This window comes from Dama dama, chromosome 14 (assembly GCF_033118175.1).
Source record: "Dama dama isolate Ldn47 chromosome 14, ASM3311817v1, whole genome shotgun sequence".
Taxonomy (NCBI): Eukaryota; Metazoa; Chordata; class Mammalia; order Artiodactyla; family Cervidae; genus Dama; species Dama dama.
In genome coordinates, this window is record NC_083694.1 from 25,150,929 (window position 1) to 25,173,284 (window position 22,356).

The 22,356-nt window shown below is 38.8% G+C and overlaps 1 protein-coding gene across 2 annotated transcripts in view; it reads right to left on the minus strand.

Annotated features, from left to right (window-relative positions):
* NVL (nuclear VCP like) overlaps positions 1-21,973 on the minus strand; it is a 90,304-nt gene extending 68,331 nt beyond the window's left edge. The window contains exons 1-11 of one of the 2 annotated variants that reach the window (XM_061160132.1): positions 21,827-21,973; positions 17,422-17,495; positions 14,839-14,891; positions 14,657-14,756; positions 11,275-11,329; positions 10,442-10,714; positions 7,426-7,558; positions 7,129-7,205; positions 6,468-6,602; positions 4,773-4,874; positions 2,343-2,460 (exon numbers count right to left, since the gene is read on the minus strand). In XM_061160132.1, coding sequence (XP_061016115.1) covers positions 2,343-2,460; positions 4,773-4,874; positions 6,468-6,602; positions 7,129-7,205; positions 7,426-7,558; positions 10,442-10,714; positions 11,275-11,329; positions 14,657-14,756; positions 14,839-14,891; positions 17,422-17,495; positions 21,827-21,883 — 1,177 coding nt within the window. In that variant the 5' untranslated portion in view covers positions 21,884-21,973. Of the gene's footprint in view, positions 1-2,342; positions 2,461-4,772; positions 4,875-6,467; positions 6,678-7,128; positions 7,206-7,425; positions 7,559-10,441; positions 10,715-11,274; positions 11,330-14,656; positions 14,757-14,838; positions 14,892-17,421; positions 17,496-21,826 lie in introns of both variants that reach the window. The other variant, XM_061160131.1, reaches the window with a different exon arrangement.
* Between the last annotated feature and the right edge of the window lie 383 nt (positions 21,974-22,356).

The following is a 22,356-nucleotide window of genomic DNA, read 5'->3' on the forward strand; positions in this document are numbered from 1 at the left end:
CAATTTCAGATTTATAAACTCTGAATAAGGTTTTTACAAAATTCTCAAACTGTAGGAAGAAAAATGACTACATGTCACAGGTTATTTGGGGAGACAGAGAGAAACAAGCCCCCCCAAAACTGCAGAGTTCCTCTGCAGAATTTATGATTGACATCTCTATCCAAAACTTTATCTCCCATTTTGTCCCACTCTTGCTCCCCCTCAGCACTGAGAAGTGGCAAAGGAAAGGCAGGACTGAGACCAAGCAAGATTCTGCAGGGCTATCCTGGGTACAAGCCCCTCCAGGTCCTCTGATTCTTGTTTGGTCCTCCCAGAGTTCTAAAAAGTGAACTCAAGCAGCTAATAATTAGCACAAGGGAGTCACAGGAAGGGATATATAGGTAACAATCTGCAGGGATCTTTGAGTTGTTCGATAGAAACTAAGACCCTCTACCCAGTGGAGCACAGTGACTACACGCCGACCACAAGCACAGAGACCCCAGACTGGCTGATGATTAAGATTCCCGAAACATCACCATGCCACCAACCAATCAGGAAAATGTCCCAAGAGCTGATCTCATGCACCCTGAAACCCTCACCTCTAATGCTGCCTTTAAAAACCCTAGCCAAATAGCATTAGGGATTGGGGTCTTTCAAGCATTCGCTACCCATTCTTCTTGCCTGGCGCCCTCCAATAAACACTGTACTTTCTTTCATCACAACCCAGTGTCATTAAATTGGCTTTGCTGGGTGTCATGCAACTGGATCCAAGTTCAGTTCAGTAATAGGTTGACTATGTAAATTGAATTGTTTACTGTTTTCCCTATTCTGGTTTAAAAAAGAAAACCTTAAAACACACACAGACACACACCAAAAACTTCAACGAGATTTCAGTAATGTTCTAGTAATAAGTAGTCTGCTTAATCCCTATACTTAGTCATTTTTTTCACATTTTAATATCTCTGAAATTAGAATGCTTATACTATCAATGTGATAAGCATTATGTCATATTCTGATTGGTGTTATGTCTTTTTCCTTCTCAGATGTACATAAAATGATGGTGTATATTATGATAACAAATTAGCTTCAATAAAATACGGTAATTCATTGGGGTCTGACAGAAAACAAAATTCTGTAAAGCAATTATCCTTCAATTAAAAAACAAATTTAAAAACATGGTCAGAACATAGGCCTTAAGACATTGCAAGAAAATTTTACATAAAACAGCAGAATAAACAACCTACAACCTACCATCACAAGAAATGCAAATTACACACTATTTCAAATTTTCTTATGTACACAAAACATATGCTATTTTCCAGCAGGTAAGATTTAGTTCCAAAAGTTCTACTTGTGCTGATTTCTTTCCTCCAAATTTGTACCCAACAATCATTAAACAAAACTGGAAAACAAGTTACAGATAGGAAGGAATTGCAGTATATTTAACAAAGGATTTGTTTCTATAATATATTAAAATATAGTATTCACTAAAATTTTAAAAAATTCAATCAATGGGAAAAAGATGAAAAAAGGGATTTTGGAAAGAATATGAAAAGCCAAAAAATATGGAAAGATGATCTACATCAATACTAATCAGGGAAATGCAAGTAACAACAAACATACCACTTTTCATCCCTCAGATTGTCATAAACTAAAACAATTCAGTGTTGTGAAAAATCTGGAGGAAGGGTGACTCTCGCATAGTACTGGTTGGAAGGCAATTTGCCATTTCTTATAACAATTTTAAATGTATAATCTTTAACCATTACCTCATCTTAGAAAAATTTGTGCACCAAAAAGGCCCATTTAAAGATATCCCTTACAGTTCACTGTAAAGAAAAATCAAACAACTTGAATATCCATCAAAATGGAAATACTTAAGTACAATATAATGAATTTATCCCAAAGAATACCAAGCAGCAATTAAAAACAGGTAGATATAAATGGATTAAAATGGCAACATTTGGGCAGAAGGTGGGAGGGAGGGGACAAATGTACACCTATGGTTAATTCATGATGATAGAAATCAAACCAATATTGTAAACCAATCAATTAAAAATAAATAAATATTTCAAAAAATGGCAACATTTCCAAGATATTATTAAGATACAAAGAGTATAGAATAGTGTGTATGGTGCAGAGTATTAGAAAATCACAAGATTTTAGTGTATTTATATATGTGTGTAAATGCGTTAAAACCGTAAGATATATTCCAAAAATTAATGATATAATTTTTTATGAAAAGAAAAAGATTTCTGTTTTGTACTCTAAGTTTTATGCTACTTAAATATTTCATATCTTCACATCTTACAGTATTTAAAAAATACCATTATCTCAACGTGAATTCACTATTTCAAACTCACCGTCCATGCAGGTTAGGAGCTGGGCTACAATTCTTCGCTCCATATCTTTTGAAGCAATTTCTCTTTTGGGGGTAATAGCATCAATTTCATCAATAAAGAGGATACATGGTGCATTTGACTAGAAATAAGAATATCACACACAAAAAATCATAAATGTAAATGTATAGATAGCATATTAAAAAGCAGAGACATTACTTTGCCAACAAAGGTCCATCTAGTCAAGGCTATGGTTTTTTCAGTGGTCATGTATGGATGTGAGAGTTGGACTGTGAAGAAAGCTGAGTGCCGAAGAATTGATGCATTTAACTGTGGTGTTGGAGAAGACTCTTGAGAGTCCTTGGACTGCAAGGAGATCTAACCAGTCCATCCTGAAGGAGATCAGTCCTGGGTGTTCCATTGGAAGGACTGATGCTGAAGCTTTGGCCAGCATACTTTGGCCACCTCATGTGAAGAGTTGACTCATTGGAAAAGACCCTGATGCTGGGAGGGATTGGGGGCAGGAGGAGAAGGGGATGACAGAGGATGAGATGGTTGGATGGCATCACTGACTCGATGGACATGAGTTTGAGTAAACTCCAGGAGTTGGTGATGGACAGGGAGGCCTGGAGTGCTGCGGTTCATTGGGTCGCAAAGAGTCGGACACGACTGAGCGACTGAACTGAACTGACTGACTGATTCCCTATACTGGTGTGGTTAAGTATATATGTTTTTTCAATCTTAAAGTTCAGAATTCACCAAAAGAATTACCCTAAAGAAAGCAGTTTACACATATCTTATTGTACTGACTTTCACCAGGAAATGGGGAGACTGGAAAGGAGGGGTGCTAGACCACATGATTATTAAGTATTGGCTGTTATGCATCATACCAGCATAGCACTGGTTCAGAGAGAGCTAGATAAACCCAAAACTAATAACTAATTTTGCCCTTTGTCTCTTTTATCCTCATTCATCATTTGTCTTTACCATGAACACAAATGTAGTTACCTGTCTTTCCGCTGTATGCCAATTAACAAACAATCAAGCTCATTTTGGATTTTGGGAAACAGGTAACACCTTAAAGAATGTAGCTTTGCTCTGCATAGTACCCGTCCCACCCTCCACTTCATCTTCCACATGTGTCCACAGCTTTTCTAATGCCAGTCTATGTTTAGCTCACAGGACACATCCTGACCAGACCCACCTGTGAATGACTACAGGAAGGAAGAAATGAACACATTCTCTCTGGAGTCTGACTGGAACCAGGACTTTACCCCCTCTCCTTTTTGAAATAAAAGAAACCTATATTCTAACCCAGGGAGGATGGTTTAGGGGACACTAGTCTATCTTCTCTGTCTGCTGCCTTTCCAAATAAAGTCACTATTCCTTGCCCCAACTACTTGTTAACAATTTATTGACCTGCCACAGCAAGCAATACAGAGCTTGGACTAGGTAACAAATTTTGCTACTTTCTTACTATTTAAAAAAACATTTTCAAGTACTGGTAAAATATACTCTGTCTTCTCAGCTTTGCATTTCAGATGCACTGGCCATGTTCACCAGTCCCAATGTATTTGGGATGCATACGATGACAACGTAAAATTAAACTTATCAGTATTTTTTACTTCTTAACCACAGTGATGACTAGTGATTGCTCAAATGAGCATGATGTCATAGTCAGCATTTACTGTAGTGTGTTAGACACTACATTAAAAATTTACGTGAACCCTTTAATAGAATCAACAACCCCATGAGATTTGATCAGTATTATTTGCTAGGAAGGAAACTCAGGGTTAGAGTGGTTAAATCTCTTGCCCAAGATTACACAATTAGTATGCAGTGGCCTAAGGATTTGAACCTCTGTTTCTAACTTGAAAGTACATTTAACCATAACACTTTACTGAAGATAAAACTTCAAAGGAATACAAATGTCATCTTCCTCAGAAGTTCTTAAGCAGCCAAATTTTAATGAGCTATAATCAGAATAAAATCCAATCTGTAATTTCTCTGGTAATAGAATCATCTTTTCACAGCTTCAGTTTTGCAAATAGAGAAGAGTTTATGCTGGCAATTCTATAGTTGCTTTTATAATAATCCTTAAATGTTAAAAATGTTCACACTGCTTACAGGTTGTCTGGGCAAACCTAAGTTGAGGAAAGTAAAAGTAAAAAAAAATATCACAAGGATAATCTATTTTCAGCATATTGCTATTGGGTATGACAGTCAGAACTTCTCACCAATTATGGTATTTTCAGATTAAACAGATTATTTTACCCAACAATCTATCAATTAATCTACTTTAAACATTAAGCCATCATGAGGAACAAATTACCATGTTTAGAAAAGAATGGCCAGTGAATACGTTAACAAATACCAACCTTAAAGAAAACAAGAACTTCCATATAGCCTTATATGATCTGACAACCTGACATTAAGAGTCATTAGCTGACTCACCACAGCTTGTTCAAATAGTTCTCTTAGCTTCTGTTCGGATTCTCCAGACACTCCGGATACAATCTCCGTAGCAGCTACTTTCAGAATTGGAAGATCAAGTTCCTAGGCACAAATATATTATAAAATGACTAAATTTTCAAAGTTTCACTTACCTACTTTTTCTTTACTTAGTCCCTCTCTCAAAATTACATTTTTTGAATGACCAATTTTCTGAGGAACGTTGTATCTTTTTGTACTGTTTCAATGAAAAACATTACTTAAAAATCTGAAATTTTATCCAAACACATTGACTGGATACCTTCTATTTATGTTTATTTTACAGATATCATAAAACTGTTATTATCTCTTCTGAATAAAGGGTCTTGAATCTTAAGAAATATATTCGCCCTTACTTAGAGCTGAGCCAACACAAATTCATGTTATTTATCCGCTGGGTATGAAACAGCAGGGATTGTGACACAGTCACTTCCCACACACCCACTGGCGCGTCTCCCACTGAAGAAACCCAGAGAAACAGCCAGTGACAAGTCAGAGGCAGACTCTTAAAGGAAGAGAACCTACCACTGTCCCACCAATATAACTGGCAACCTTACTATTCTTCTGACTATCTTGAAATTTCACTTCTTCAATGATATTCTCTTTAACCCTAGTTCTTAATGTGGGTAAAAGCAACAAACCAACAACACACCACATAGCATTCTGCACTTCCGTCTCCCACTCAGTGTCATCGTAACCATGAAGCAACATTTATTTGTGTGAAAGACAGTTTAATGTGTCTCACATATTATCGAAAAACCCCTTATAGATAAAAACTGAGTTTCTTGTACTTATCACTATATCTCAATGTATGGCATGCACTAGTCACACAAAAGATTTATTTAACAAATGAATAAATGAGGCAAATCAATTTCTCCAATAAAAACAATTTTCTTTCAAAGCACACTATCTATTAATGACTGACATAGTGTGTTACTCTTCAAACTAAACTTACTTGGACACTTTGCATTTTACAGTTTCTCAGAAACCTGATGGGGCTAAAATTAAAATTGCTAAGTTTTTATTTTGCCAACTGAGTATCTATTATCACCATTTTATTTTTTTTTAGTTCTACCACTTTATTGCTACCAACCCATCTCCCTCCACCCTCGTGCATGCATGCTCAGTCATGTAATCCCATGGACTTCAGCCCGCCAGGCTCCTCTGTCCTTGGACTTTTCCAGGCAAGAATACTGGAGTGGGTTGCCATTTCCTTCTCCAGGTATTATCACCATTTTAGAAAGGACATTTTTACACAAGAAGGGATAAAAACATGACTCTGGACGGAAATTCTGAATAAATTTGGTTCTATGTAAAATATGATCCTCCAGTTTTATTTTATTGCTCTTGAAAACCACTAGCTTAAAGGGAAAGAACACTGACTAAAAACAAGAACTAAAACAATGGTAAGAACTAGAACTAAAACAAGAACTATGGTTTAAAAAATGGGCTCTTTATATTATTTGGCTTCCCACCCAATCCATGCCATATAATTGGATACATTAAAAAAAAAAAATACCATCTCACAAACAGCAGCATGAAAAGAAGGAAGAAGGGATCAGTCCTCCTGAGAATACGCCAAGTCTGGTTCAAGTTGACCAATGAGAAAAAATAAAAACAACCAAAGAACAAAAGCAAACAAACGTCAGTAAACCTCACCCCAGCAATCGCATGTGCAAGTAACGTCTTCCCACAGCCTGGTGGTCCATGAAGGAGAACTCCACGTGGGGGTATGACGCCCAGGTGGTGGTACACCTCTGGGTGACGCATGTGTATAAGCATCTTGCAGACCTCCTGTAGGAATGAACAGGAATGATGTCCTTCACAGCCCCAAAGAGAATGAATCAATGTGGAATGAAAGGACCTGTTCTTTGGAGCAGCAACATGCAGTAGACAGGCTTTAGACTTACAGCTGAGTTTGAATCCAGTTTTGCTAACTGTCATGAGGCATTAGCAATAAGCCCTCTCTAAGCTTCCATTTCCAAAGGGTAATAACACATACTTTGCAGAAAGAATGAATAGTAACTAGCATAGTAACTGAAACAGAGTAAACACAAAAAAACACCAACCATTACAACTGCTAAAGTGCTACTCCTGATAAAGTATCCTATGCACACTGTAACTGAAACAGTGAAAAAACTGAAGATATATTTCTTGCATCCCTTGTGACCCTGAAGGGGACAAGTCAGGCTTGCCCTTCTCACCTTCCTGGCTTCCTTTTCTATACTCAGTTCCTATCAGATACAAAGAGGAAGGCCTCATTTGAATACCTGATTGGCAATACACCCAACTGAGGTAGAAATTCTGAATCTGAACTAACTTTTAATGTTGTATCATTGCCGCCAACGTCTTCGAACTTCACACTGGAGATCTGTAATTCTAGCCCCTTGGCTTTAGCTGGTAAACAAAAAAGGAGGAGGTGAAAAGATTAGTGATTCAGTAGTGACTCAGAACTATACTGAATAATCTTTACATAAACAAAGGTCCATTAGATACTGAAATATTTTCTAGTAAATGTCTCTACACATAGGAGGTTCCCCAGGCCAGAGAGCCTGCAATCACGATGTCTCGCTCACAGTGAATACAGCCACCGCCACCCACAAGACTTCCATCTCACCTTTCTTCTGCAGGATAGCTTCTATTTCCCCATCTACTTCCTGGAGATCTTCTTTCTTCTTTTTGCCTCCTTTGCTGTTTAGCTTGCCTTTTCTTTTTTTGTTACTCTCCAGAAGAGAAGAATCTTTTGAATTCTGGAAAAAAAAATTAAATGTGTCATGCCTGAAATTAGGCCATTTAAAAAAAGGCGGGGGGGGGGGGGGGGAGCGGGTTTACTAAAAAAAATTAATAAATAAAAATACATTCCAGCCCTGGTACTTTCACCTGTTACCTATTCCCAACATGTTAGCTTAAGGGTGACCTCTGCTGGGGATGTCCTTTTCCACAACCTTAATGCTCAGTTTACTTCCTAACACCTGAAATACCTCCTTTCCAGATTCTTCTAGTTAGAATTAACCTCTTCTTCACACTCAGAACACTTAATTTGCAACTGTGGTACAGCCTATACAATCTGCTTATAAATGAGTGGCTCACCTGTCTATGTTATTTCTTCCTCACTGAGTTGTGTGCTTCTGGAGTTAAGATAATAGCACTCATCTTTTATTTCTCACTGAGCCTTTTACGTAGTTGGTATTCATCTGATGTCTGATCAATCACTAAATTAAATATGACTAGAAAGCTGCTCTGACAGCCACATAATTCAACATAAAAGTCAAGCTTTGTCCTTGACCATGCCAACAATAATAATGTTCTTTAAAGACAAAGTAAATAGATTTCGAAAAGGCCTATTAATAATTCAAAAGCAGAGGGGAGAGGCTTGCCAAATCAAAGAGCTTGGTGCTTGAAAACCACTTAGAATGGCATCACCCGAGAGAAACATAACACCACCCACATATGGGAGTTTAAATATTCTAGCTGTCATTGTTTAGTTGCTAAGACTCTTTTGTGACCCCATGGGCTGTAGCCCACCAGGCTCCTCTGTCCATGGGGTTTCCTAGGCAAGAATACTGGAGTGGGTTGTCATTTCCTACTCCAGGGGACCTTCCCGACCAAGGGATTGAACCCGCGTCTCCTGCATTGGCAGACATATTCTTAACCACTGCACCAACACGGAAGCCCAAATATTCTAGTAGCCACATTTAAAAACGGGAAAAAAAAGAAGTGAAAGTATTTTGTAAGAAAATAATAATCTATTTTATTTAACCAAATATATTCAAAACAGTATCAACATATTGTCAGTTTAAGAATTATTAATAAAATGTTTTACATTGTTTTTACAATAAGTTGTCAAAGTCCAGTGGATACTTTATATCTACTGCACATCTTAATTCAGACAAAAAATTTTCACAGGAAATACTTGATGTGTTTATATTTTATAAAATCTACAGCTGAAAAAGTATATTCACATACCCAAGTTATTTAAAATATACGTAGACGTTTTCTAATAACTAAACTGATAGTTTTTACATTTAAATTAAAAATTCAGTTCCTCATTAGCACTAGCCACATTTCAGTGGCTCAACAGGCACAGGTAGCTAACATTTCCCACACCAGACAGCGAGATCCGGAGCACAAGCAGCCACTCTACTTGGAGACAGATTACCTTAAACCCCCTCTCTGCCAGGCATTGAAAGAATCAGGTAAGAATGATGTCCGATGTGCACATTTTGCAATAGTCCATCAAGCTTTACTTTTCTTTATATATGGTATATTCCAATTTAAAAAGATTTAAAAAAAGGGACTTCCCTGGTCATCCAGTGGCTGAGACTCCTTGCTCCCAACACAGGAGGCTTGGGTTTGATCCCTGATCAGGAAACTAGATCCCACATGCTACAACTAAGAGTTTGCATGCTGTAACTAAGACCCAGAGCAGCTAAATAAATTTTTTTTAATAAAAAAATTTTAAGTGTCTATTTATTTTATCCATTTTTCACAGTGTATCTATTTATGTTGGATCTCTCAAAGCATCATCCGAAACTAAAAATAAACCACACAGATATTTTAGCAGCTACCCTCCCTTCTGTCTACAATCATCAATTTTCTGTGATGCACACCAGAGGTAGTTACTCCTTAACTTTCACTAATAAAAAACAACTCAGTAAGTTTATCAGGCACTAATTCACAAACTAACAACTTCACATATTTTAGCCAGGGACACATTATTAAACAGTCCCTCCTCTCTTGGAGTTGCCATTCTTATACGACGACCCAAAAACAATTATACAGAGTCATTTTAAATACTTATAGTGATTTTTTTTTTTTTAAGTACTTGAAAAAAGTAGGGTTAGGAAACAGAATATCCGACAATGTGCTATTTTACATGTCCGGGAAGGCCTCTCTGGGAAGATCACAAGTGAAACAAGATGTGAAGAAATGATGGAGGGACTTCCCTGGTGGTCCAGTGGTGAAGACTCTGAACTCCCAACAGAAGGGGCACAGTGTGATTGATCCCTGGTGGGGGAACTAAGATCTCACATGCTGCACAGTGCAGCCAAGAATAAGAATCGATTTAAAAATTAAAAGAAGAAATGAGAGAGTAAGCCACAGGAATCTCGGGAAAGATGCTCCAAACAGAAAGTACAAGTGTGACTGTCCTAAATGAGAAAAGGGTCGGCATATTCTAGAAACAGCAAGAAGCCCAGTTGTAGCTGAGGCCAAACTGAGAGGTGGGAGAGGAGGCGAGCAGGAGGTAAGATTAAAGAGACAGCAGGGAGCCAAGTCAGGCAGGGCTGCCAACTGCAAGATCTCTGACTGAAGACTGAATGAAGCCACTGGAGGGTTTTTAATAAAAGAATGACAATCATCAGACTTAACTTGTAAAAAAAGATATCTCTCTGTGTAGAATAAACTAGGGGATCAAACACAGAAGCAGCTGAAGGTTATTTCAAAAGTTAAAGGAAGAAAGAGTAGAAGCCTGGACAAGGATGAAAATGATGACCATAGTGGGAAGTGAGCAAATTCTATCTTAAGTTCCTAAGCCTTTTACAAAACACAAGAATCTACTTGGTATTACATTCAGTGAAGAGGGTGTAATGTATTCCAACTACACGAGGCTAAAATCCCACCATAAAAAATACCTCTATCTCAGAGATCAGCTTCTTATCATTACACTTCTCATCTGATAGATCCGAGAAAAAACTGTCCTTCTTTCCACCTGGGGTTTTGTCAATAAACCATCCTCCTTCAGAACCTCCGGCAGGGGTCTTTGAAGGAACGGAGCCTGTTCTGGAAGTTATCCGTGGTGATGAAGTAATGGTTTCTTTTTGTTCCATCTCTGGAGTACTTGAAACAGAATCAGGATTTCCTTTCCGATACAAGGAGAGCAGGGAACTGTTCATATGATTTGCTGACTGGCAGAAACATGATTTTGGCATAAATCACTCAATAGGCATTCATGAAAGTTTGATTACCTGTATTAAGAAGTTTTCTATATTTTCTTCTCAATAACTTTTCCCAAAACAATTACAGTCAGAAAATGTAGGTGCTCACAATACTTCACAAACATTTACTATTCAAAAAGATGTACCCCCTCCATTCCAAGTTAATGTACAAATTTATAATTGGCAAGTAAAACCAAATAAGAAAGGTTGTTTCTAAAACACAGAAGTATAAAAATGAGCTGGTAGGCAATTACTATCCTATCAATTCAACTAGATCAAATATAACCATATCATCATGACTTTTCTGGCCATTCTCTTCCCTTCTTTTCCCCTATGTTACAGGCTATACACACAAATACTGGAAGGATGGCCAACCCATGAGTTCAATGCTCCACACAGAAATATTCAATTATTTACTGATGAAGAGCTTCACAGTCTCTTACTCTATTCCGTACTGATCTTTTCTGAGGAGGATTCAAAATGATTTTCTAAAAATCAAAGGTCATTGGTTCATTAAATATCTGGCTTACCTGTGGGTCTGGGTAATCTTCCATACTTGAATCATCAGAATAGCTTTCAGCATACCTCAGTAAAAAGAAGGAAAAAAATGTAAATGATTTTCTCCCACATCCTAAAAAAAATACTACCCAAAACAAGAAAATGTAGTGAGGCGCAATACTATGGTGGTAAAGAATTCAGGCTTTGGAATCAGAGAAATGTGGATTCAAAATACAGCTTTAAAAAAAAAAAAATCCATCTTCACAAGATACTAGCTTTGTAACCTGAGCTTCCTTATCTATAAAATGGAGATTATAAATGATGTCTATCTCACTGGCTTATCAGATTTCCAGATGGCACAGTGGTGAAGAATCTGCCTGCCAATGCAGAAGATACAAGAGGCACAGGTTTGATCCCTGGATTGGGAAGATTCCCTGGAGCAGGGCATGGCAACCCACTCCAGTGAAATACCATGGACAGAGGAGCCTACCAAGTTACAGTCCATAGGGTTGCAAAGAGTCAGACACGACTGAGCACGTACACACTGGCTTATCAGATGATTAAATAAAAGCTTTAAAAAAATTGTTTTGCCCTACAATTCATGCTCCACAAAATTAATTATAAAGAGTTAAATGAAGTAACACACATAGAAGAAAAAAGTATAGGTAATTATTCTATACACTCTTGTGATGAGGTCTAAGTATATTAGCATAAATCATAAAAGAACAGATTGAAAGATATGACTAAGTAAAGATGTGTAATTTTTCTAATTAAAAGACACTATAAACAAAAATAAAATGTAAATGGGAAACTGTGACAAGCATTTGTAATACATTTAAAAAGAGATACTATTTTACACAAAGAGCTCTGACAATAAGGAAAACTCAAATAGATCTCAAATGAAAAACAAAATCCATAAATAAGCAATTCACAAAGAAAACACAAAATTAGTTATCAAAATATTACAAGTGAAAATAACACAATCAACTTTTTGCCTATAAAACTGGCAAAGATTAAATAATAGTATATATAACTAGAACTGCAAGCATGTTGAGAAATGCACTCTTTATACAAAACTGTTGGGAATACAAACCAAGGCAACTTTTTTCGATGGCAACTCCGTAGGTACCAGAAATCTCAAAAATATAAATATTTTTGATCCTAGAAATACCACTTTAGGACTTCAACATTAAAAAAGAAATCTGTACAAAGATACATACACTAAAGGATTATTTATTACATATACAATAGTGCCAAAATGGAAACAACTATATGTCCACAAATGTGGAACTAATTATAAGAACTATGGTAAAGCCAAATGAAAAAGGAGCAGCTATAAAGAATGAAAAGGAGTTATCATCCATAGATCCTACAGTTAATAAAAGGAAAACAAAAGAGTATCTGGAAAACTTTTATGTCAATAAACGCCACAAATTTTCAACGCCAAAATAAGTGAAATGAACAAATCTTTTTAAAAGTACAATTTATCAATGCTGATTTAAGAAAAAAAAAAGGGGGGGATGAGACCTATGTCTACCAAAATTAAATGTTACCAAACTCCTATCCACAAAAAAAGACTCCAGGCCCAGATGAATTCTGGATGAATTCTAAGAAACGTTCCAGAACAAAATAACAGTAACATTATACAAACTTTTATTATAAGGCCAGAATAATAAAAGTCTGAAGAGGTTAGATAAGTATTCTGTTGGAACTCATACCAAAACCTGACAAAGAGCAAAAAAAGAAAGAAAAAATTTGGATCGATGTGAATACAGATGTAAACATCTACAGAAAAAGATTAGTAAACAGAATTTCAAAATATATAAAAAAGATAATGTATTAGGACTAAGTAGGGTTTGTGGCAGGAATGCAAGAATGGTTTACCACGCAAAAATCAATAAAATTCACCAGATTCAGAGAATAAAGGGAGAAAGCCAATAATAAAACCCTTAAATATCCACATAAAAAGCATTTGACGAATGTTATATCTATTCACGATGAAAACTTTCAGCAAACTAGGAATGTTAGGAAACTTTCTCAACCTGATAAAGAACACCTTTAAAAAAACCCACAGCTAACATACATTTTGTTGCTTAGTCACAAAGTCGTGTCCAACTCTTTGCGACTCCATGGACAGTAGCCCACAAGGCTCCTCTGTCCTTGGGATTCCCCAGGCAAGAATACTGGAGTGGGTTGCCATTTCCTTTACAGGCTATCTGAAGTTAAAGCCTGATCATAACCAAATGTCGGTAATGTGTAGAACTCTCACATGGTAACAGAGGAACTCTCACATACTGCTGATGCAAAGGTAAAATGATACAAACATTCTGGAAAAGAGTCTGGCAGTCTCTTATAAAGTTAAATATGCAGTTACCATATGACTCAGCTATTCCAGTTCCAGTATTCAGAAATGAAAACACTCCCCACAAAAATGCCAGTACGTAAGTGATCATAGTAGCTTTATTTGTAAAAATCAAAAAATGAAAACAACCCAACTGTCGGTTAATATGTAAGCAGATTTTAAAAAATAGTGGTATATACATACATACATACACAGCAATAAAAAGCAATGGAATTTTGATACACACAACACTGATAAACTCATTATCCTGAATGAAAGAATCTACATTTTTAAAGTATCAATGCATATTCTGCAATTCCACTTATACAAATTCTAGAAAATATAAACATATAGCGACAGAAAGCAAATCAAAGGCTACCTCAGAATAGGAATGGAAGGAAAAATAAACTGCAAATGGGTGCAAGAAAATTTGTGAAGTTGATGGATACACTTAGTATCTTGCTTAGGATAATGGTTTAATAAGTATATACATATGTCAAAACTCAATACACTGTACACTTTAAAAATGTACCACTAATTGTATGTCAATTATACTGCAATATAGTCACAGAAGAGTCAACAATATTACTTCTTAAACAAAAGACTAATTGACACCTTTTTATATACCTGGCATTGTATTAGGACAGAGAAAAACAAAGCTAACTAGAAAGTTCTGTAAGTAACACAAATAATCTCATACGCCACATGACAGAAACGCTATACTAAGTATCGTTAAGGAAAAGTTGAGAAAGGAGTCCAAAAAGGCTTGGAAGGCAAGAAAATAACCTTTTGAAGGCTGACTCTTGAAGGTTGAGTGAAAGTTCAGGAAGGGGAAATGAACACTCCAGCTACAGAAAACCACCCACACAAAGGCACAAAGAAAGAATCTAACCTCTCTGAGGAACAGGGAGTACTCAGCATGTCTGAAATAAGTCTGGAGAGGTTTGGTAAATATTCTGCAGGAACTTATTGGCAATGAAGAGCCAAGTTATCCTACTTGGAAGTTTTACAGGTAGGAATGTAACATGATTGGGTTAATGTTTTAGAAAAACCCTCCACTCCATAATCCTTACTCATTATCCTCTTCACCGTGTCTTGCTCTTTTGGCCAGATGTTCATCTTCTAAGTCTGCTAGATCCTTATGTTCTTTCTCACTACTAATTATGCTAAAAACTGAAACAAAAAGAAAAATGCCATGAGCTAAAACAATTCTATGACTTCATTAATAATTCAGCTCTAACACTAAAAGACTCACCTTTTTCCACCTGAATCCTAAAGGCATTTCTTTTCCTTCGACCATAGTCCATACTGAAAAACATAACAAGAAGTTTAGTACCATGGTCTCCACCAATATTTTCCCATTAAGCTCAATCTAAATTGAGAACATAACCTTACATGTATATATGATTATGTCACTATACTTACATTAACCATAAACTTATTTTCAAACAAATTCTATGTTTATATTTTTACTACTCTAATTTTCCTTGACTAGAAATAGGGTTATAGCCGCAGCAAAGTTGCCAGCTTGTACTGAAGAAGACAGAGGAGGGATGAAATGAAGGAAGGCTACTGGACTTCTTGGATCCCACAAGACAAGCCAAAAGAACAATGCAGCTGTGAACATGTGTTACCCTTCAAAAAAAAGGCAAGGCAGCTCCAAGGGAAGCTCCAAAGTTGGCAGGGCTGCCACTGACACCACGCACCCAGGGGGCTCAGGCCAGGCAGAGGCACTGTCTCTCGTTTGGTTCCAAATAGCAGGGCAGTCATTCTAGTGAGTCCAGAGGACAGAGAGATGGGTCAAAAACAATCACTCTTAAAGTCGAGTGACTCTGCCTTGCCAGGTTTTGGACTTGCTTGAGACCATGACCCCTTTCTTCTTCCCAATTTCTCCTTTTGGAAAGAGAACGTTTATCCTATGCCTGTCCCATCATATTTAGGAAACAGGTTAAGTTGTTGTCTGACTTCACAAGTTCACAGCTGGACAGGAATATTACCTCAGGAGAAACTATACCTCCAGTCACACCCATGCATACATATTAGTTACTCAGTCATGTCTGACTCTTTGCGACATGTCCGACTCCATGGACTGTAACCCACCAGGTTCCTCTGTCCATGGAATTCTCCAGGTAGGAATACTGGAGTGAGTCACCACCTCCTTCTCCAAGTCACACCCGTACTTGAGTTAAATGATATTCAGAGGAGATTTTGGATTCAGAGTTGATGCTGAAATTGGTTAAGAACTTCTGGGGCTGTGGGGATGGACAGAGTGTATTTGCAAACAATGAAGGCATGAATTTTGGGGGGCAAAAGGGCAGTGTTAGGAGCTGAACTGTGTCCCTCTAAAATTCATAATGTTTAAGTCCTAATCCTCAGTATCTCAGTATGTACCTGTTTTTGGAGATATGGTTTTTAAAGATGCAACTGAAGGGAGGGAGGTAGGAGGGGGGTTCAGGATGGGAGGGACACAGGCATACCTGTGGTGGATTCATGCTGATGTATGGCAAAAAACCATCACAATATTGTAAATGAATTATCCTCCAATTAAAATAAATTAATTTAAATAAACAGACACATTAAAAAAAAAAAGATGTAACTGAAGGGACTTCCCTGGAGGTCCAGTGGTTAAAACTCTGCACTGCCAATGCAGGGGGCACAGGTTCGATCCCTGGTCAGGGAATAAGATCCCACATGGCACGCAGTATGGCCAAAAGATAAAAGAGGTAACTAAGGTAAAATGAAGTCATATGGGTGGGCCCTAATTCAATATGATCAGTGTCTTCTTAAGAATAAGAGATTAGGATACAGAAGGAAGACCAACTACAGACACAGGGAGAAGACAGCCATCTGCAAGTCAGGAAGAGACCTCAAAAATAAACCAATCCTAAAAAAATAAATAAATAAATAAATAAATAAACCAATCCTGACAACTCCTAAATTGTGAACCTGTAGCCTCCACAACATTAAGGAATACAATTTCTGTTGTTTAAGCCACCTAGTCTATCATGCTTTTTGATGGCAGCCTTAGCAAACTAATATACAGACAAAGGGAGAGAAGAAAACAGAGACACAAACATACAAAGCAGGGATAGTTAATGAGGCAAGATATCAGAAGACCTGGAATTGAGGCACAAAAGAAGGATTTAATCTTTAGTGCAAAGACAACATGAGTGACACATCTTTAGATAGTCAGGAAGCTGAAGGAGATCACGCCTGATGGTTTTCATTTTTTAGTGAAGAAAAGAAGTAGTACTACTGACCCTCGTGAGTAAGATGCTGAAATCTAAGAAGTAGCCATTTTCATTAATAACAAGGGCAGCTCCTTGCATATAACTAGTGCTTGATAAATGCTTGTATAAATGAACTGAGTTCTAAACCTGTGGATTGCTGAACTAAAGCCAGCAGCTATAAATATCAACTGGAAATTTAGGCAGGATGGAAATTTAAAAAATGGTTGGAAAGGGGCTTCCATGGTGGCTCAGGGGTAAAGAATCCCCTGCTAATGCAGGTGACATGGGTTTGAATCCTGGCCCAGGAAGATCCCACATGCTGCAGGACAACTAAGCCCATGCGCCTCAACTACTGAGCCTGCGCTCTAGAGCCCAGGAGCAACAACTACTGAGCCCAAATGCTCTAGAGCACATGCTCTGCAACAAGAGAAGCCCCCGCAATGAGAAGCCCAAGTACCATAACTAGAGAGTAGTTCCCGACGGCCACTAAAGGAAAGCCCTCACAGCAGGAAGACCCAGCACAGTCATATAAATAAATACACAAATAAATCTTAAAAAACAAAATGGTAGGAAAGAAAAGCAAAAATCTGGAAACTACATTTCTTTACCTGTACATTCTTTGTAAATCAGATGCTAAGACACCAGTGTCCACATATTTGCCGCATCTGTTACTGGTGAGGTACTAAAACAGAAAACATGATAAACATAACACCATAATTCAAACTCAGTGATTATAATCAACAACTAAGCGATCGAGCTATTCGAACATGTTATACTTTAATATAAACTCTTCATTAATAAAGTATGCTAGAAACATAAATAAAAATCACCAGATAATTGCCAAGTCATAATCAAAGAATTTAATTAACACTATTAATCACTATGGCAATGCAATAACAATAACCAGCATGGCTATAAGGCAGTAGGTGAGAGCTTATTATATCCTAGATTCCCAAACATACCACAACAAAGCACTGAACTCTAAGAGCACTAAGGGATATTTTAAATTTGAAGGAACGCAAAAATATTTGATCTGTCCATCTGCAGGAACTACACGTAACCCTCAAACAACATGGGTTTGAACTGCACCGGTCCACTTACAGCAGATTTTTTTCAATAAATACATTTTACAGTACTACGTGATCCAGGGCTGGTTGAATATGTCAATATAGAACCACAAATATAAAAAGCCAACTATAGCTATACACAGATTTTCAAATGAATGGGGTTGGGGGGGGAGAAGGGGATGTTGGCATCCCAACCCTCATATTGTTTCAAGGGTCAACTGTACTAGCCTGAGACAATTCATGGTTTCAATATTAAAGCACCTTCTGATGATGTCATATCTTTGCAAAACTGGGTTTCCAGCATTTGCTATAATAAAAATCAAGGTGGAACAGGAAATGAATAGCAGTGTCAATCTGATCGCAAAGTGTAAGAAGTTGTGCCGTGCCCAAAAGGCACACAAATTTCACCAGTGAATAACTGTGGTTATTTAAGAATGAAAATATTGGGTCAGCCAAAGTAAAAAACCTGAATGGACTCTTTGGCCAACACAATACAAACGTATTGGGGCCTGGGCTTCCGTGGTGGCTCAGCTGGTAAAGAATCCACCTGCAATGCGGGAGACTTGGGTTCGATCCCTGGGTTGAGAAGATCCCCTGGAGAAGGAAAGGGCTACCCACTCCAGTATTCTGGCCTGGACAATTCCAAGGACTGTATAGCCCACAGGGTCATAAAGAGTCAGAAACGACTAAGCAACTTTCACTGACTGACTTTGGGACCTAGAAACAATATGAAAAAAACTACTTTACTAAGGGCCTGCTAAACCTGCTCTAGGGGCCTTTTACACATTCTCTCTTTTAGTGCTCACAATGCTATGAGGCAGATGTTACTCTCCTCCTATTTATTTTTCAAAAATTATTTATTTATTGGCTGTGCTGGGTCTTCGTTGCTGCATGGGCTTCCCATTGCAGTAGCTTCTCTTGCTGCAGAACAGGGGCTCCAGGATGCGCAAGCTTCAGTATTTGCGGCTCCGGGCTCCAGAGCACAGCCTCAGTAGTTGTGCTACACGGGCTTAGTTACTCCGGGGCATGTAGGATCTTCCTGGATCAGGGATGGAACCATGTCTTCTGTATTGGCAGGCAGATTCTTGACCACTGAGTAACAAGGAAAGTCCTCCCCACTGATCTGAAGCTTTAAAAGCTTATTTACTTGCTTACCAGCCCATAAGTTACAGGGCCAGATTTTAAACCTAGAATGTTTGGTGATCAACTCCCAAGTTTCAATATTTGCTAATTATCTAGTCTAGGTTCCCCACTTCATACAGCAATTTCTTTTTTTTTTATTTTTTAAGCAATTTCTTCTCAAGGAACCCTAACACATGAGAACTGCCGCTGCATAAATGCCCCCAATGGCAAGAGACTAGGTGTCCAAAGCTGCAGTTTCAGTTAATTGTCCCCTTTTCTGGACTCCTATAGCATGCTGTCATTTACCACAGTCAATCCTGAATTGCACATATACATCTCAAACCCACTGCAAATCAAAAAGCAACAGGACTAAAACCACTTTAATCAGCTAAGTTTTAGAGTAATCTGCTATATAGCAATAGATTAATGTGCTAGCTAAAAGGAGGCAAGTGTATTACTTGAAAGATGTCTAAAACATATCACTAAATGAAACAAACAAGCAGAAGAGATGGGGATGAGCCTGTGAGTGTGATTTTAAAAAATATATACATCTGTAAGTGCATATATGCATACAAAATTTTAAAACAGGTACAAGAGAAATTCTCCATGATTACTCATGCAGAAGTGGAGTGGAGATGAAGAGAATTCTTTCTTCTCATTTTATACCCTCCAGTTCCATTTATTTTAAACCGTAAGCGCCTATTACTCTTATTTTTTTAGTTACTATTTATTTGACTGTGCTAGGTCTTAGTTGTGGCACACAGCATCCCTGGTCTTCGTTGCAGCATGTGGGATCCAGTTCCCTGACCAGGGCTCAAACCCAGGTTCCCTGCACTGGGAGCATGGAGTCTCAACCACCAGACCAGCAGGGAAGTCCCCCTATTACTTTTGTAACGAACCAAAGTAAAACCAAGAGAGGAAAACTGCTAATGTCAAACGCTGCAGAGCAGACAAGTATGGCAAAGACTGAGAAGAGGCCACTGGAGTTAGTCATTATGAGTCACTGCTCGGAGATATGAATAAACTGCAGCAGCAAACTGCGAACATTCAGAGAAAGAGCAGTTAAGTGAGTAAACTGCAAAAACAAATGTCCTGTGCCCAGGAAGTCTGAGAAGGTCCATGTGGATAGGACCGTGCAATCAAGGGAGATTACAAAAGGGGAAAAAAGCAATGGACAAAAAGGTAGATGGGGCCAAAATACATAGGGCTATTTAGGATTGATTTTACTCTGGATGTCTGAAAGTCCACAGAAGGGTTCTGAGTAGGACCCCGGCACACTCCCATTTTCACTTTAAAATGAACTCCCTGGCTGCTCTGTGTAGAACAGACTGAATAAAACCAGAAACAGTGAGATCAGTTACGAGGTATTTCAACAGTCTAACGGGAGTGTGGATGTTAGAAAGAAAGTGAAAGCCTCTCAGTCCTGTCCGACTCTTTGCGATCCCATGGACTGTAGTCCACGGAATTCTCCAGGGCAGAATACTGAAGTGGGTAGCCTTTCCCTTCTCCAGGGGATCTTCCCAGCCCAGGGACTGAACCCAGGTCTCCCACATTGCAGGCGGATTCTTTACCAGCTGAGCAACAAGGGAAAGCAGAGAATACTGGAGTGGGTAGCTTACCCCTTCTGCAGCGGATCACCCCGACCCTGGAATCGAACCGGGCCTCCTGCACTGCAGTTGGATTCTTTACCAACTGAGTTATCTGGGAAGCCCAAGTGATTAGGTTTGAAGCATATTTTGAAGGTAAAGCCAAATAGGTCACTGATTAATTGGTTACACGAAGCAAGAGTCAGAATGATTTTTAAGGTTTTGGGCCTTAACAAATGGATGGATGGTGCAATGTCATTTACTGAAATAAAACAACACAAAGAAAGGAACAGTTTGGAGAAGAAGATCAATACTCTAAGCTGAAATCCTGTAAGATACTCATGAGGAGATGTTGAGTAGGCAGCTGGATATATCAATCTGGAATTCAAGATAAAATCAGCGCTGGATTATAATATAAATTTTGAAATCATGAATGGATGTATAATATTTAAAGGTACTAGACTGGATGAGATCACCTAGAAGTGTGCATAGATAGAAGATAAAGAGAAGGTAAGAGCACGGGTGCTCAAGGCACTTCCAACATATAAAGTGACAGGAAGAAACAGATTCAAAAAACAGACATAGGAGCTGGAAGGGTAAAAGAAAAACAAGGTGAGAATATAGCTCTTAAAGTCTCTCTCCCTCCTTCTAACTGAGTGCTTAGTAATCTAAATGTCCAAGGCATTTACCACACAATGCATTCCACTGACGATTATGAATACGAAAAAAAAAACGGCAGGTAAAGTGCCCGTTATAAAGTAAGATTCAGAGTACTTGTCTTTACTGGTGTCCGAACCTGACTCCAAGTTTCCTAAGAAAGGAACTTAACGTATTCTTTATGACCCCGAAAGCAATTCGTCCCTACAAGGTTTCGAGGAATATTTCCTTCCCAACTTCACAAGACAGGAAGTTTTAAATTCAAACGCCATCTCCACTCTCTTTACGGATCTGCACAGAGATCAGGCAGATCCGAGCAGACCCTCATCAAGCTGCAGCCTCTCATGGTCTCGGGCTGCGCCTTGCAACTCGGCCGCACAGTGAGGAGGAAGGGGCTTGAACCACCCGCGAACAAGTGGAGTCGTCAACAGCCCCACGCGCGAATCCAGACTGGCGCTGGCGGCAAGTCAGTCCGAACTGGAAGCCTCCCCCCTTCTCCCAGCTGCGCCGAGAAAGGGCCTCTGGGGCTCCTGAGCAGCGAAGGCGGACCACTCTGAGGGCTGGCCGTGCGGGATACACACCTGGATGACGCGCTGCTTCAGTTTATTATCCACGAACCCCGCGGGCCTGGGCTTCATCGCAGCTGCCTCGGCTGTTGCTGCACGGGCTTCACGTGAAGCGGGGGCCTCCCCTAGGCTGCCCACGGCGATTGCCCGGCCAGCTGCCCACGGAAATGCTCCCCAACCGCCCTAGCCCACGCCGTTCCCTTCAAGACTTTTGTAGCGCGAGTAAAGGGGAAAGAATCACAGAGAACACGAAGAAGATTTGAGAGCAGAGGGGAGTTTTTCAGAGTCTTATCTTACAGGCTTGTCCAAGAGGCCCTGGAAGACAAGGACCCATTTGAACACTCTCAACTTTATTGTTCCTGACTCTGCGGACACGCGCAGGGGCGGGAGCTGGGAGGTTCCTGCGGGGGCGTGGCCATCCACATCTGTAACAGGTTTCTGGCCTTTCTAGGCGCACCGTTTGCTAACTTAGTTAATCTTGACCTGGAATCTTAACAAAACCGAAACTAGATGCAGCCACCCCCCTGCTTGTTTTCCCACCCAGT